Source organism: Ceratina calcarata, unplaced genomic scaffold (assembly GCF_001652005.2).
Source record: "Ceratina calcarata isolate Rehan_Ccalc_2016 unplaced genomic scaffold, ASM165200v1 scaffold321.2, whole genome shotgun sequence".
NCBI lineage: Eukaryota > Metazoa > Arthropoda > Insecta > Hymenoptera > Apidae > Ceratina > Ceratina calcarata.
In genome coordinates, this window is record NW_017154760.1 from 546618 (window position 1) to 559170 (window position 12553).

At 39.3% G+C, this 12553-nt stretch overlaps 2 protein-coding genes across 9 annotated transcripts in view; one reads left to right on the plus strand and one right to left on the minus strand.

Annotated features, from left to right (window-relative positions):
* Window positions 1-1254: 1254 nt before the first annotated feature.
* On the minus strand, window positions 1255-5483 carry sturkopf (lipid droplet associated hydrolase sturkopf). 2 transcript variants are annotated; one of them, XM_018024014.2, is made up of 5 exons: window positions 5107-5483; window positions 3043-3501; window positions 2486-2797; window positions 1830-2021; window positions 1255-1763 (listed from the first exon to the last, which is right to left on the minus strand). In XM_018024014.2, the coding sequence occupies exons 3-5, from the start codon at window positions 2792-2794 to the stop codon at window positions 1341-1343; spliced, it is 924 nt and encodes a 307-aa protein (XP_017879503.1). In that variant the 5' UTR covers window positions 2795-2797; window positions 3043-3501; window positions 5107-5483; the 3' UTR covers window positions 1255-1340. The 2 variants fall into 2 exon arrangements, with proteins under 2 accessions (XP_017879503.1, XP_017879502.1); XM_018024013.2 differs by lacking the exon at window positions 3043-3501 and having other exon boundaries at window positions 5107-5480.
* Window positions 5484-6745: 1262 nt separating this feature from the next.
* wge (BAH domain and coiled-coil containing protein winged eye) overlaps window positions 6746-12553 on the plus strand; it is a 25405-nt gene continuing 19597 nt past the window's right edge. For all 7 annotated transcript variants that reach the window (XM_018024138.2, XM_018024141.2, XM_026813281.1 and 4 more), the window contains exons 1-2: window positions 6746-7442; window positions 8802-9086. The gene's annotated coding sequence lies outside the window, so the exon portion shown is untranslated. The remainder of the gene's footprint in view (window positions 7443-8801; window positions 9087-12553) is intronic.

Genomic DNA, 12553 nt, shown 5'->3' on the forward strand with positions numbered 1-12553 from the left:
GTATACAATAATTTATTTTAAGTTGTCATCCCTGCTGCTGTCCTATGTTAAAGGATAGGCACCTCCCCGCGTCCCTCACGCCCCCCGATGATACCCCTGAACCTCTTTAAGATCCGAGCAACGCGCCACTGACTGGCGAGGAGAGGACTGATGTTTCGCCTTCTCTCTCTACTGAGCCGAAGTTGAGCCGAACTTGGAGTACACGGATACAATACGATAGTGTGCGTAAGTGGAAGGGGTGATTCTCGTTGGCTACTGTCCTCAACCTGGCCACACTGCGTGACCAGCGTTACCAGATTTTTACCCACGGCCGCAAAGTGGGGACGACGCGACCATGGTGGGGACCATAACGCTGCGGAGAGCTTCGCGAACGCGCATGAGCACGCATGAGGGGAATAGTAGTGGGGATCGAAATACGGGCGAAAAACAGGGGAAGCGAGCGTCGTGGGTAAAAATCTGGTAACGCTGTGCGTGACAGTCGACGTAGCAGAGATAGTGGGGATCGCCTGCTAAAGCAGAGTCGAGGAGAATCGAGATAAAATGCTGGCGGAAGCAGGGATCTCGTAATTTTTCGCTCGGCCGGAAAGTGGGGACGACGCGACCATTGTGGGGACCAATAGTTGGTGGGGGTATGCAGTGATTTTCACGGTAGCGCTGCGGAGAGCTTCGCGAACGCGCATGAGCACGCATGAGGGGAATAGTAGTGGGGATCGAAATACGGGCGAAAAACAGGGGAAGCGAGCCGTCTGCGAAAAATTACGAGATCCCTGGGCGGAAGGGGTACGTAGGGGACCATGATGGGGGAAGCGTCGTGCGCTTTTCTGGCAACTATGGCAACAAACTGCGTGATTCAGTCATAGACATATAAGAATAGACCGCGCAAGCAGTCCGAAAAAGTGATCGGAGAAAAGCAGAGAAAGAGAATGATACGGGCCATCTCTGTGTCCTTGTCTAATCGTGTTTGCTCTGCCTACCTTTCGGCTGTAATATACACATACACAAAAAGGTAGGCGAAGCAAACACAATTAGATAAGGACACAGAAAGGGCCCCTATCATTCTTTTTCTCTGTTTACTTCTACGGTTTCCACTTATAGGCTCGGCACCACTTGCGTGGTCTATTCTTATATGCTTATGGACTTAGTTAGTCAGAGTCAGAGATGATTTAGCGGCGCTGGTGTTGCCTGGAGATGTCCGGATGGCTCCGAAGACAACCGAAGTTCGAATTTCATGGCGGTTCTTCATTTAAAAATAAATAAATTCTCAGACTTTTTATTTCATTAGTACAAAATAAATACATGCTTCTGAGATTAAAACGAGAAGAAACAAAGAAGTTTAAAGGTTAATTCAAGTTAATAGCCTCACCAACAAGTTTGCCGAACTCCCTGCTATGTTTCAGTACAAAACTATGATAATAGCCTTGTTTGCATAATTGAGCTCGAGCCTCAGGATGTTTCGCCTTGAGATCGTGATAAAACTTGACAGGCACCCAGCCATCGCAGTTGCCATAGTAAAACCACAATTTATCGATATTTCTTGTAATGAGCGGATCGTCTCGTTGCTTCACAGTTTTCATCTCCTCTTTAGCGAGCTTAAGGACATTCCTCAAGCTCTTCGGGTTTAGTAAATGAAGTACAGCCTCGTTGTGAGATCCTGGGACACCATGTATAGGGAAAAAAGCAGTTATAAGGAGACGCTGAAGGAATTTTGGGAAGAACGAGAAGATATAGGAAAGAAAGATTAGAAGGAACGCGATTCTGGAGACCTAAAAACAATTTCGGACTCATTCCTCATCTCATTTTGGTTCAGTCTTCTAGTTACTATTTCTTACAATTCTCGTGAAGAACCACCCGTTCTTGGTCTCAGCCATCTGCTCGATGGTTGGGAACAGTAAGTAACACTTGGAGACTCTTTTACATATTGAATCGTCCTTTAAAATGTTTAAAATCATCCAAGCCCCTATGGAATGTCCAATTAAGTGCAGTCTAGCGTCCTCTGGCACGTATTTCTTAATAAAGTCTACCTAAGGTTGATCAAAACTATCTAATAATGCGTTCAAGTGAAAGAGAGCGAAATTTCTGTAGAATTTCTGAGTCGAAAATTCCTTCTATACATTTCCCTATGATGATTATTAACGAAGTTATTAGCGAAAACGTGTATTATAAACCGCCCTTGACGGGCGGCTGGTCCACACTTCGTTCGATCATAATCACATTAATAATGATAGTAGAGAAAAGTGTAAGAAGGATCTTTCGAGGCAGACTTTCATGATCTTTCTTAACATGTTGGATGCCACGGGGGTCACCGGTGACCCCATCGCAATTAACATGTTAAACATTGTTATATATTGTAACTTATCTATTGCAGATAATATTTCAACATTATATGTATCGCATAATAGAAAATTCATCGTGGCGTCACGGACAATTCCTGTAAAATTGGCGTGGCATTCAACGTGTTAATAACGGCTCGTAAAAGATTAATCACCTTGTGTTTGACTTGGGCAGTGAGGCTATAATTCTCTTCCCAGTTCGAAACACTGGGCATAGTTATTGCCAAGTTGCTGGGTGGCTGCACGTGCCCCGTGTGACCTATTACCCACACGGGAACCTCGCTGGGCAATCTGCTTTTTAAACTCTTAGTAAATTCTTCGTAGAACTCTGCTATCCCCGGATTTCCGGTGACTACGATCACTACGTCTCTTTTACCGGTCGGTGAAAGGCCTTCCTCTATCCAACGACCCGCCGTCACCACCTGCGTGGGTACTCCGTTCCATTTCAACATCGCCTTCTGCATTTTCTGTTAATTCCCGAGAATTTTATTAAAAAATACGATGGTGGGAGGAGAGGTTCAAGGGATGTTTAATTTAGGCTACGGATCATTTGACGTGAGCGACGAGATAAGTGGGCTATTTTAACACATTGCGTACCGCAGAGAAATTTCTAAGACATGCGTGAGGGACTGTACGTTTTGAGCAAATTGCACGTTATTTAAATCATTATAACTACAGGTCTGTGGAAATATAGGGGTACTTATCAAAGGACCTGTTGGCCAATAATCTTTCAAGCCATCTTCTCTTGTTTGACACATCAGAATAATTAGGCCAAGGAATTCCTTGATGTCCTGCGTAACCGGAGACCACTTTAGTGCTCTACATGCTGTTTGATGTTTCATTGAGTCTTGATCGTGATAGTTGGACAGCATCTCAAACAGCACTTTGCACATCATCTCAAAACAATTCATCACCAAAAAAGAGATTGGTCACAGAGGGTACAGAGTTACACTGAGACCCCAGCATGACCTTCAGACGTTTGTAGGCGTGGTGGAGTGTCAATTTCAGACCAACAATTATCAACTATCTTCTTCAGTGTCGGAATCACTTGAAAGCACCGCCACCCTACGCTTTCTTACAGGTCTAATAATTTCACTATCAGTAGAATCAGTAGAATTGTCTCCGGAATTGCCAAAACGGTCATTTGCATCTTCGATCTCACTAGGAATATCTGGTAAAATATCGTTAAATATTTCCGCAAGTGTATCAATTTCGTTGGTTTCCTTCCCTTTTCTGAGAGAAGGCATTTCTAAAAGCGCCAGGAAGTTGAAGACGAAGACTATTCAAATGACTAAAATACAAGGTAATTGCAACACTTTACGAGTTCGCGCAATTTTATAGTTTTTCGTAAATTGACCTGCGTGGCTTCCACCAATGAGATCGCTTCATCCGATGTGGATAAGATACTGGCCGGTATTCAGAGCAGGGTGCGCATAATTTTTCCCTCACGGCTCGCTTCCCCTCTTTTTCGCCCGTATTTCGATCCCCACTACTATTCCCCTCATGTTCCTTCGCTGACCATGCCTAGCATACCCCCATCAAGTACCAGTCCCCACCATGGTCGCGTCGTCCCCAGTTTGCGGCCGAGGGAAAAATTATGCGCACCCTGATTCAGAGCAGTGTTGGGATACGGGCCGGGTTTTTTCGCGCATGCGCGGCATTTTCAATAACGTATGTTGGCGCGCACATATTGGAACTCCTCGGACTCCTGGAAGTAATATTGGCGGGGAAAGACCGAGACGAAGACTGTTGCCGGAATATTGACGGGACAAGACCGAGAGAGAGACTGTTGTCGGTAAAATCGATGTTCAATTTGTAATCATTTTCGCAAAATTATGTAGGGCGATCGCGGCGCCTCATTTTGTCGAAAATTTTTTATTGAAAAGCCGCGCATGCGCGAGAAAACCCGGCCCGTATCCCAAATCCTAACACTGATTCAGAGCAGCGTTGAGATATTTTTTCCCACGAGGCTCGCTTCTCCTGTTTTTCGCCCGTATTTCGATCCCCACTACTATTCCCCTCATGCGTGCTCATGCGCGTTCGCGAAGCTCTCCGCAGCGCTACCGTGAAAATCACTGCATACCCCCACCAACTATTGGTCCCCACCATGGTCGCGTCGTCCCCACTTTCCGGCCGTGGGAAAGAATATCTCAACGCTGATTCAGAGTATTTCAGAGTCGTTGCTTATTCTTAAGATCGTCTTAAGCATTTGCTTAGGTCCCTGTTCCCTGTACAAGACAAGGACTGGAAATATGGGATAGACAGGGATAACAAATTCTTAAGACAATTTTAAGAATAAGCAACGATTCTGAATACCGGCCACTGTATTGATGTCTAAGGTCCGTAATAGATAGCGCGAGAAAAACGAGAAAACTCGTTAGCGGTACGCAAGGTGTTAAGTAATTGCTAGGACCTAAATTCATCAGAAATGCAATTTTACTTCGAAAATGGCGCCACGTGCGGTAAAGGGAACACCGGGTTCGCTCCAGGCGCCACGGAGTGGCGCTGTTTACGAAGGTGTGTTCTCTACGCTTTAATTAACGCTACGAAGAATAATTTGATTGTAAAAACACTGACCTAATCGATTTTAATCACGTTTCAACGATCAGCTAACGTCAACATGGAGCTAATAGTTTATGCAATCACTTTTTTAGGTTAGATTTCATACTGCAATTGAGGTTGGGATGATTTTCAGGATACGAAAATGAATTTTAACGCTTTATAGAATGAAAATGTAGCAGATTTCTAGGTTCTGGACAAGTGGGCTTGTGCTTACCACGGAATTTAGTATTTTACCAGCTGTCGTAATCACTTAGATCGCACTGAGGTACTCGAGTTGTGGAATGGCAAAAGTACAGTTATCTCACACCGAGGCAAGTTAACCTTATGACTACTCAAATTTCCAATAATTAAAATTTTAAATGATTAATCCTAGGACGAAAACAGAAAATAAAAATAACCGATTGAGAATGGAGAATTTTATTAAAACCCCTCCTCTTCCTCGAAATTATCAAGCTTTTTGATTATAAAAAATTGAAAATCAAGAAACCGTGGTCTGTAATAAAATATCCGAATGAGACTAACTAGACTTAAAAGAAATGTTCCATTCTCTAAAATTGTCAGGCACCCTCGAAATTTCAATTCGTATCAACCTGTTATTCTACTAAAACCAGGCAACCAGTGGCGGCACCTGCTCGACACCTCGTTTTGCCGCGGTTTTTCCTCTACCTATGTATATATACTTATCTATACATGCCATAACACACCGGTGCTACGTTCCACGCATGTAATACGAAACAACGCTCCGCCTTCTATTAGAGATCCTACCGCCTCTCCGTTTGAAACCGTATAAATTCACGCATGCGTGCTCCTCCCGCTCCGTTTGAATTGCCGCCATCTTGGCCCGGGACAGATGAAATCGCAGAGAAAGCCGCAGGAGCGTTAAACAGAACGAGACAGAGTATTAGAGGCATAGAACAGACTGGGATGGAGTGTCAGGAGCATAAAATAGAAGGAGATGGAGTATCAGCAGTATGAAACAGACTGAGGAAGAGTGAGGAAGGCTGTTGACGGTGTCCTGCTGAAAGAGAATTGAGAGAGAAGGTATCAGGAGTGGCGAAGGATGGATAAAGAGCAGGTGGTGCCAAGAGGATGGAAGATAGAGTATTAGAAGTACAAAATAGAACGAGATAGTGTATCAGGAGTAGGAATGGGTATCAGTGGAGGAAGATAGATATAGAGGAAATAGGAGCAAGCGGATGAAGGACAGAGTACCAGGAGTGTAAAATAGAACGAGAGAGAGACAGAGAGAGAGAGAGAGAGAGAGAGAGAGTGTCCTGCTGTCTAGCAAAGGCAGAGAGTCAGGATTGTGGAATAGAAATCTCTTTTTAATAGACTTCTAGGCTTCTGAGGTTCTCCAAAATGGCGTCCGATCAAATCCTTTGATTTCCCTCTTTTTAATTTTGATGTTATATTATTATGTTCTAAATTCTTTCTACTCTGATGTTACTACTTCATCTAAAGACTATCCCAATCAAAAATTGATACGCCTAGTAATTCTACCTATAAATCCCAGCAAGCTTGAATGAATTTTAATTCGAAAGATTGTAGTCTCCGTCTCTCGAAACTATCTAGCAATTTTCATAAAAACTCGTTGGTCATACGTTAAATGAGAATCGAACGTTCAATATTTTTTATCATTACCCCTGTTCATTTAATTCAACCCCTATTCATTTAATCATTTGTATAATTTGTTTATTGCAAAATGGAAGTACAACGGTGATCGCAGCTTGATAAAATCGAGGTGTGGCTTCGAGGGGTGTGTGGAACGTTGATCCAACCTTTTCTAGGCGTGATCAAACAGCTCCTCGACATGAAATTCTGCATAGGTGGTGGGGGCGGTACGGGCATCGAACACTTGCCAGCTCTTAGTCGCAGTTCAACCGATCTCCGGCTAACATGCTACCCGTCTCGCCTTGTAATTCCACCGGTAGTAACAGAATTTTCATATAAAAAAACGCGGCGAACCGTCCTGAAGAGAACATTACGTGCAAAAAAAGAGTGAAATCTTATCGAGGGAATAAAAAAATATAGTTGGAAAACAGTGGAACCGAGTGCAAGTGGACTGCAGTGCTTTGTTTATTAGAGGAGTACTACAGACTTTCGGAAATCGTTCGTACACACATTTATGTAGATTTTTTTGGAATATTTCCTCGCGGTCGGTCGTTGTGTGTCGAGTCGAGAGTGACTAGAGCCGGCCGGCGGCGCGGCGCCCGCATTAAAGGGAATGGAACTGAACGCCTTCGATCGATTCCCGTGAAATATTTTCGAAAATTCGTAGCCCGCGCGATGTTTTCGAAAAATGTTCGAGGACTGGTCGAGATAAATGTGAAATGGGGCCAAAAGGACCGAAAATGATCGGACACCGAGCTATTGGACACAGCACCAGCGATTCGTTCGTGAAGCCGTTATAAAAATTCATTTGTTGGAATCATTTTTGGAAAAATTATTGAAAATGTAGCTCGGCTGTGATCTCGCGAAAGGGCCGCACCTTGCCCAGCTGCCAAATTCGAATCCTGTTCTCTGGACAACTAAAACCACCATTTCCTGACGGTAAATAAAAATTTTCATGAGAAAATTTCGTTTTTACTAGACAATTTTTTTAATGTTCAGAGAGAACTCAAAATTTTATTGTGAATTAGGTGAAACATGGAATTATTTTGACTACGAGAGTTGTTCTTGAAAGTTTTTTAGTCTTTTACTGACTAAATGTAATNGAGTTTCCTTTGTTTGTATCGAGTATTTTCGGTGGAGATACAATTGTTCTTAATCAAAATTGTTCAAATTTTTTCAAGTAAAAAAATCATCGAAATCGATATTTTTGAGTCGAAGAATTAAAATCTGGTCGAATCTCAAATTTAATATCGAATGCATCCAAACCACTTGTCTTTCCATTAAATATTTTTGAAATAAACGCAAATGTCCTGTTCAAAAATGGATGTTCCACTCAAAAACAATTTAATTTCGATGTGTGGTAGTCTGGAATCAAAAATATTTTCGAAACTCAGTAAATCATATGTATTTTAAGTTCATTCGAAATATTCGCAAGTTTACTTTTTCGACATTTCATTTTTGGATTGAAAATTCGAAAATCTTTTAATTTTCGGTATTTTTGGATTCGTTTTAGAAATAATAGATTCTGTACCATTGGTTCCAGTCGATCCTACTGTGTTTCATTTAATTATTTTTGAAACAAATATAGAAATTTGATTGTTCATTCGCCAAAATTGGTTTCTGAGTAAAATTCTTAAAAATGTTTGATATTGTTTATTACTCCCTAATAAATAGATGTTAGACTTTATATTCAGGCTTAAACCCTCAACTTTCAGGCGGTATAAGACAAAACAGAATTAATCTACCCCATTTTTATTTATTCAAACTCAAAAACTGTTCAAAAGAACAGTTTTTCCAGTAGAATTCTCGAAAATTGTACCAATTTCGAAATAAAAATATGATCTGTTGCCAAATCGACATTAGATTTCACATTTGCTTTTAAATAAATCGTACCACCTTCAATTCATTAAACAGGAAGTCTAAAAGTCGTATTTAGGGTTCAATAAAATTGGTATGCATATTTTTGAATAAGAATTAATTAAACCGAAATCATTTTCACTGCTGGCAATCGTCTAGTAGTAAATAAACGATCTGTCTTTCAATTTTTCCCAAGAAAAATTAAAGACTTTTTATTCCTACTTGAGTGGAAATATAAAATCTTGATACTTTTTTAAAAAATGATGGGGGACCAGTGAAAATTTAACTTTTAGAGTGAAATGGCGTGGATTGGAGTCTTTGAATATAATTTCGGATAACACTGTTTCCTAAATTATAACAAGTGACAACTGGAGTATTTCTCGTCTATATATGTCGAATTTCCTTCAGTCCGTTTTGAAATCTATTATAAAAAATCTTTAGAGTGAACTGGCGTGGATTGGGGGTTGGGGTCCTTGAATCCAGCATCGGAACACTGTCTACTAAATTGTAACAAGTGACAATTGGGATACTTCGAGTCTACGACAAATTTTCTCCGTTCGGTACGTTGAAGTTCGACCGGAGTGCGAGTGCTGCCAGTTTGACAGTGAGCCTACCGACGGCACGGGAGCTATGCTCACGCCTCGTTGCTCGAATCTTCACAGGATGAGACGAGTTTCGGACTGGAACGTGCTCAAATAGTCGCCACAGTGGAGTTCTGCCTAATTGGTACGTTTTTCATTTGATTGTTCAAATTTGGAATGGCTGGGTTTTGAGTAAGATCGATAATAATTAGAGGGTAATCGCAGTTGCAGTCTTAACCTTTCTTATTCGATTCACTCTGATATCAAATGGAACATGAAATCATGAGATTTTAACAATTTCTTAATTCTTATTATCGATTTACAAACTTCAAGAATTTTATGACATTATTTTATGAGGTTTAGATTTTATCCTTCCTCCAATGCGTTCTGAATGAAATTCGTAATCCGAGGGTAATTGTAGTTGCAGTCTTTATGTTTCTTATTCGATTTACTCTGACATCGAATAAAATATCAATTTACGAGATTTCAATAATTTCTCATTTTTTACTATTAAATTCCAAGGCTTGCAAACTTCACGATTATTATGTTAATTCTATGAAGTATGGATTTTGTTCTTCGTCTAAGTTTATTAGTTTGCCCGTTCAGCTCGCTTCCCAGAGTTGACGATTCACTTTTTTATCTCTCCATACAAGTTCGTTTAATTTTCAAAGCGAGTTTATCTATATTTAATTACCTACTATTACTAGTATTAATTTAAATTGTCTACTAAACATGATCATATTTATAAATGATAGGAAGGATCGATGGTAGATGTGTTCTCTTTCTCTATGTAGAAGCTAAAATGCGGTGGGCCCGGGTACGTGTTCCAAAGGTTATAAAAACCGGTCCTCGGCCTCTCCAGACGAAACCCCGGGCCTAGCTCTAAAGGCTCGAACGCTTTCCTTCCAAAAACTTAGTCAAAAAATTCAATAGAAATATGAATTTAAAGAGAAGGAAAAATCTTATTCAGTCATTATTCGTCTGCAGATCTACAACAGATCTTATCTTACAACTAGATCAAATTCAGACAGAATTTCTTAGATAGATATACTACATACATATAACAATTATTGAAATTATTAGAAAAAAAATCTTATCCAGTCTTATTGAAATGATGCAGATCTGTAATGGACCTTATTTTAAATCAAACAGAATTTCTTACAATTGGAGGAGAGATAGAGAGTAATTATTATTTGAATCATTAAGAGAAAAAAGTTATTCAATCACAAATTGATACAGATTTGTAATGGATCTTATTATAAATGAAATTCAGACATAATTCCTTAAAGATATACTATACAATAATTATTGAAATTATGAACATATTATTCGATTTATTGCATTAGGAGTATGGCAAAGATGAATGTGCGTGAGAGATAAGAAGCATATTTTATGAACGAGTCCTTTTCCAGGTCCAGAAAGCTGAGAATAAAATATATTCTATTCTATTCTGCTCTATTGTAATTATTAAAAGAAAAATATCATTTAGTTTTATTCAAACTGACGCACACATGAAATTGATCTTACGTTAGATGAAATTCAGACACAATTTTTTATAATTAGAGGAGAGGTGGATAATAATTGTTGAAATTATTAATTGAATGGAATGTAAAATTGTTGAAATTCGTTGAAATAACGTTGGATAAATGATCGATGGGTTTGCCGAAAGATAAACGTGCCCTTATCAGCGTCGTACCTAAAGCATAGAAGCAAACTACTGATAAACAGTTCCCTTCGAGCCTGGGGCAAGTATTCGTAATGAACGTAAGAATTTCGAATGAATTCGAAACTATTTCACAGACGTTTTTGCATATTTTATGAACATAAAATAGAATTTGAATACATGATAGCAGTTAGAAAACAAATAAACAGGAGATAAGAGACATTACTTTAATATCTAGTGCATCGTTTGAGATTTTTTTCTACAAATCTAATGAATAGAGAATTCTCAAAATTTGGAGAAACGCATTACTGTAAGAGTAAAACATCGTTTCTATAAGGTTTGCAAACTTTCAGATTTTCATCGCGTGACCTTCGAACATGAGTTTTCGACATTTTTGTTTTTCCGCGATTTGTTTTTCCGGAACTAGCGTATGGAATTTGATGAAAAAGTTAGGAGTCGCACTTCTACGCGAGTGAAACTTGCGTGAATTTTTATATCCATTACTTATATTAAAAATAAATTCGTGAGGATCGTAAATTTGTAGGTTTTGTCAGTTCTAAAAGGGTACTTACTTGGCATACGATTCTCGATATCTTCAAAATTTATTTTCTCCGTTGCTAGCGGATGAAAATTGCTGAAAAAATTCAGAAATGTACTACTATACTCGTAGTACAAGTAAGAATATTTTCAAGCCATTCAATTGATCATTTATATTGAAAAAAGATTTCCAATGTTTACAAATTGTCAAAACTTTGCCAGATGTTGGAACATTCTCTATATTAGATTACTCTTTAATATCTTTTCCTCCAAATTTAACGTACCGTTTATCAATCTACATCGAGTTTATCCTGTACAACAGAATACGGTATAGACTGTACACAATCGCCCACGCACCCGCATGATGTCACCCAATACTTCTCTACACGAAAGAGCAAACTGACCTCGCTACTTCATCTCTTCTCTACATACGTTTCATTCCCGCTTTATCTTACTCGGTCACCATTCCTTATCAACCAGAATAAAAAAAGGGGGTGTCAGTCCTAATCCCGATAGCCACCAAAGAGAGAGAGAGTGAGAGAGAGAGAAAAACTGGGAGTATTAAAACTAAAATTTTACATTTCCAATATTTTACCAAATAAAGCTCCAATGTGGAGGTTGAAGTATTAAAATTATTCCCATTGTCAGTTATCAAATAATTTTTCTAAGAATGGGTCTATGAGTTTTCTAAAAAATGAGTTCCCTTAATAGTCGAATTAATTTAAATACTAAAGAAATGAATAAATAAGTCAGAGATTTTTGATTCTCCTTTCTTCTTAATACAATAATAATAATTAGTAATTGTTTGGGGATAGAAGTTTTGCTAGGGATTGTACAGGAGTCGACCGCTTCCATCTCCGCCTGTTGGCTGTCTTTCTGAATTTTTCTGGTCTCTAGAGGAGATCCTCCATGAGGTCTTCCCTCTTTCTCCCTTTCCTCTTTTTCTCTCCCTTCTTCCTCCTCGTCGAGATTCTTATTTGTTCTCTCTCTCTCTCTCTCTCTCGCACTCTCTCTCTCTCTCTATTTTTCTACTTGTTCCTTCTTCCTTATATGCTTTCCTCGTCTTCATCTTCTAGTTCCCAGAACAGTTCATACCACATTTTATATAATAGTCTGAGATACTCGATGATTGTTACAACATTTCCATATCCAAAAAGATTTGCCACGATTTACTTGGTGCCACGAGTTACTGTTACTTAAATCAATTTTTAATTTTATTTGGCCAAAAGATTTGCTGTTTAATTATTTAGGCGAACTTCTTTAATTAGTCAAAAGATTTAACACGATTTATTGTTGTTAAGGGGAATTTTTTATTTTCATTGGCCTAAAGGTTTGCCGTTTAATCATCATTTAAGTGAATTTCTTGATAGAATACTTGATTAAGGGGAATGGGAATCTACACGATGGGCAAA

Coding starts and splice junctions, on each gene's coding strand:
- sturkopf (XM_018024014.2), bottom strand. CDS start 2,794: ATGCAGAAGGCGATGTTGAAATGGAACGGAGTACCCACGCAGGTGGTG. Junction 2,022..2,485: donor CTGCCCAAGTCAAACACAAG/GTGATTAATCTT, acceptor GATCAACCTTAG/GTAGACTTTATTAAGAAATA. Junction 1,764..1,829: donor GGTGGTTCTTCACGAGAATT/GTAAGAAATAGT, acceptor AATTGTTTTTAG/GTCTCCAGAATCGCGTTCCT.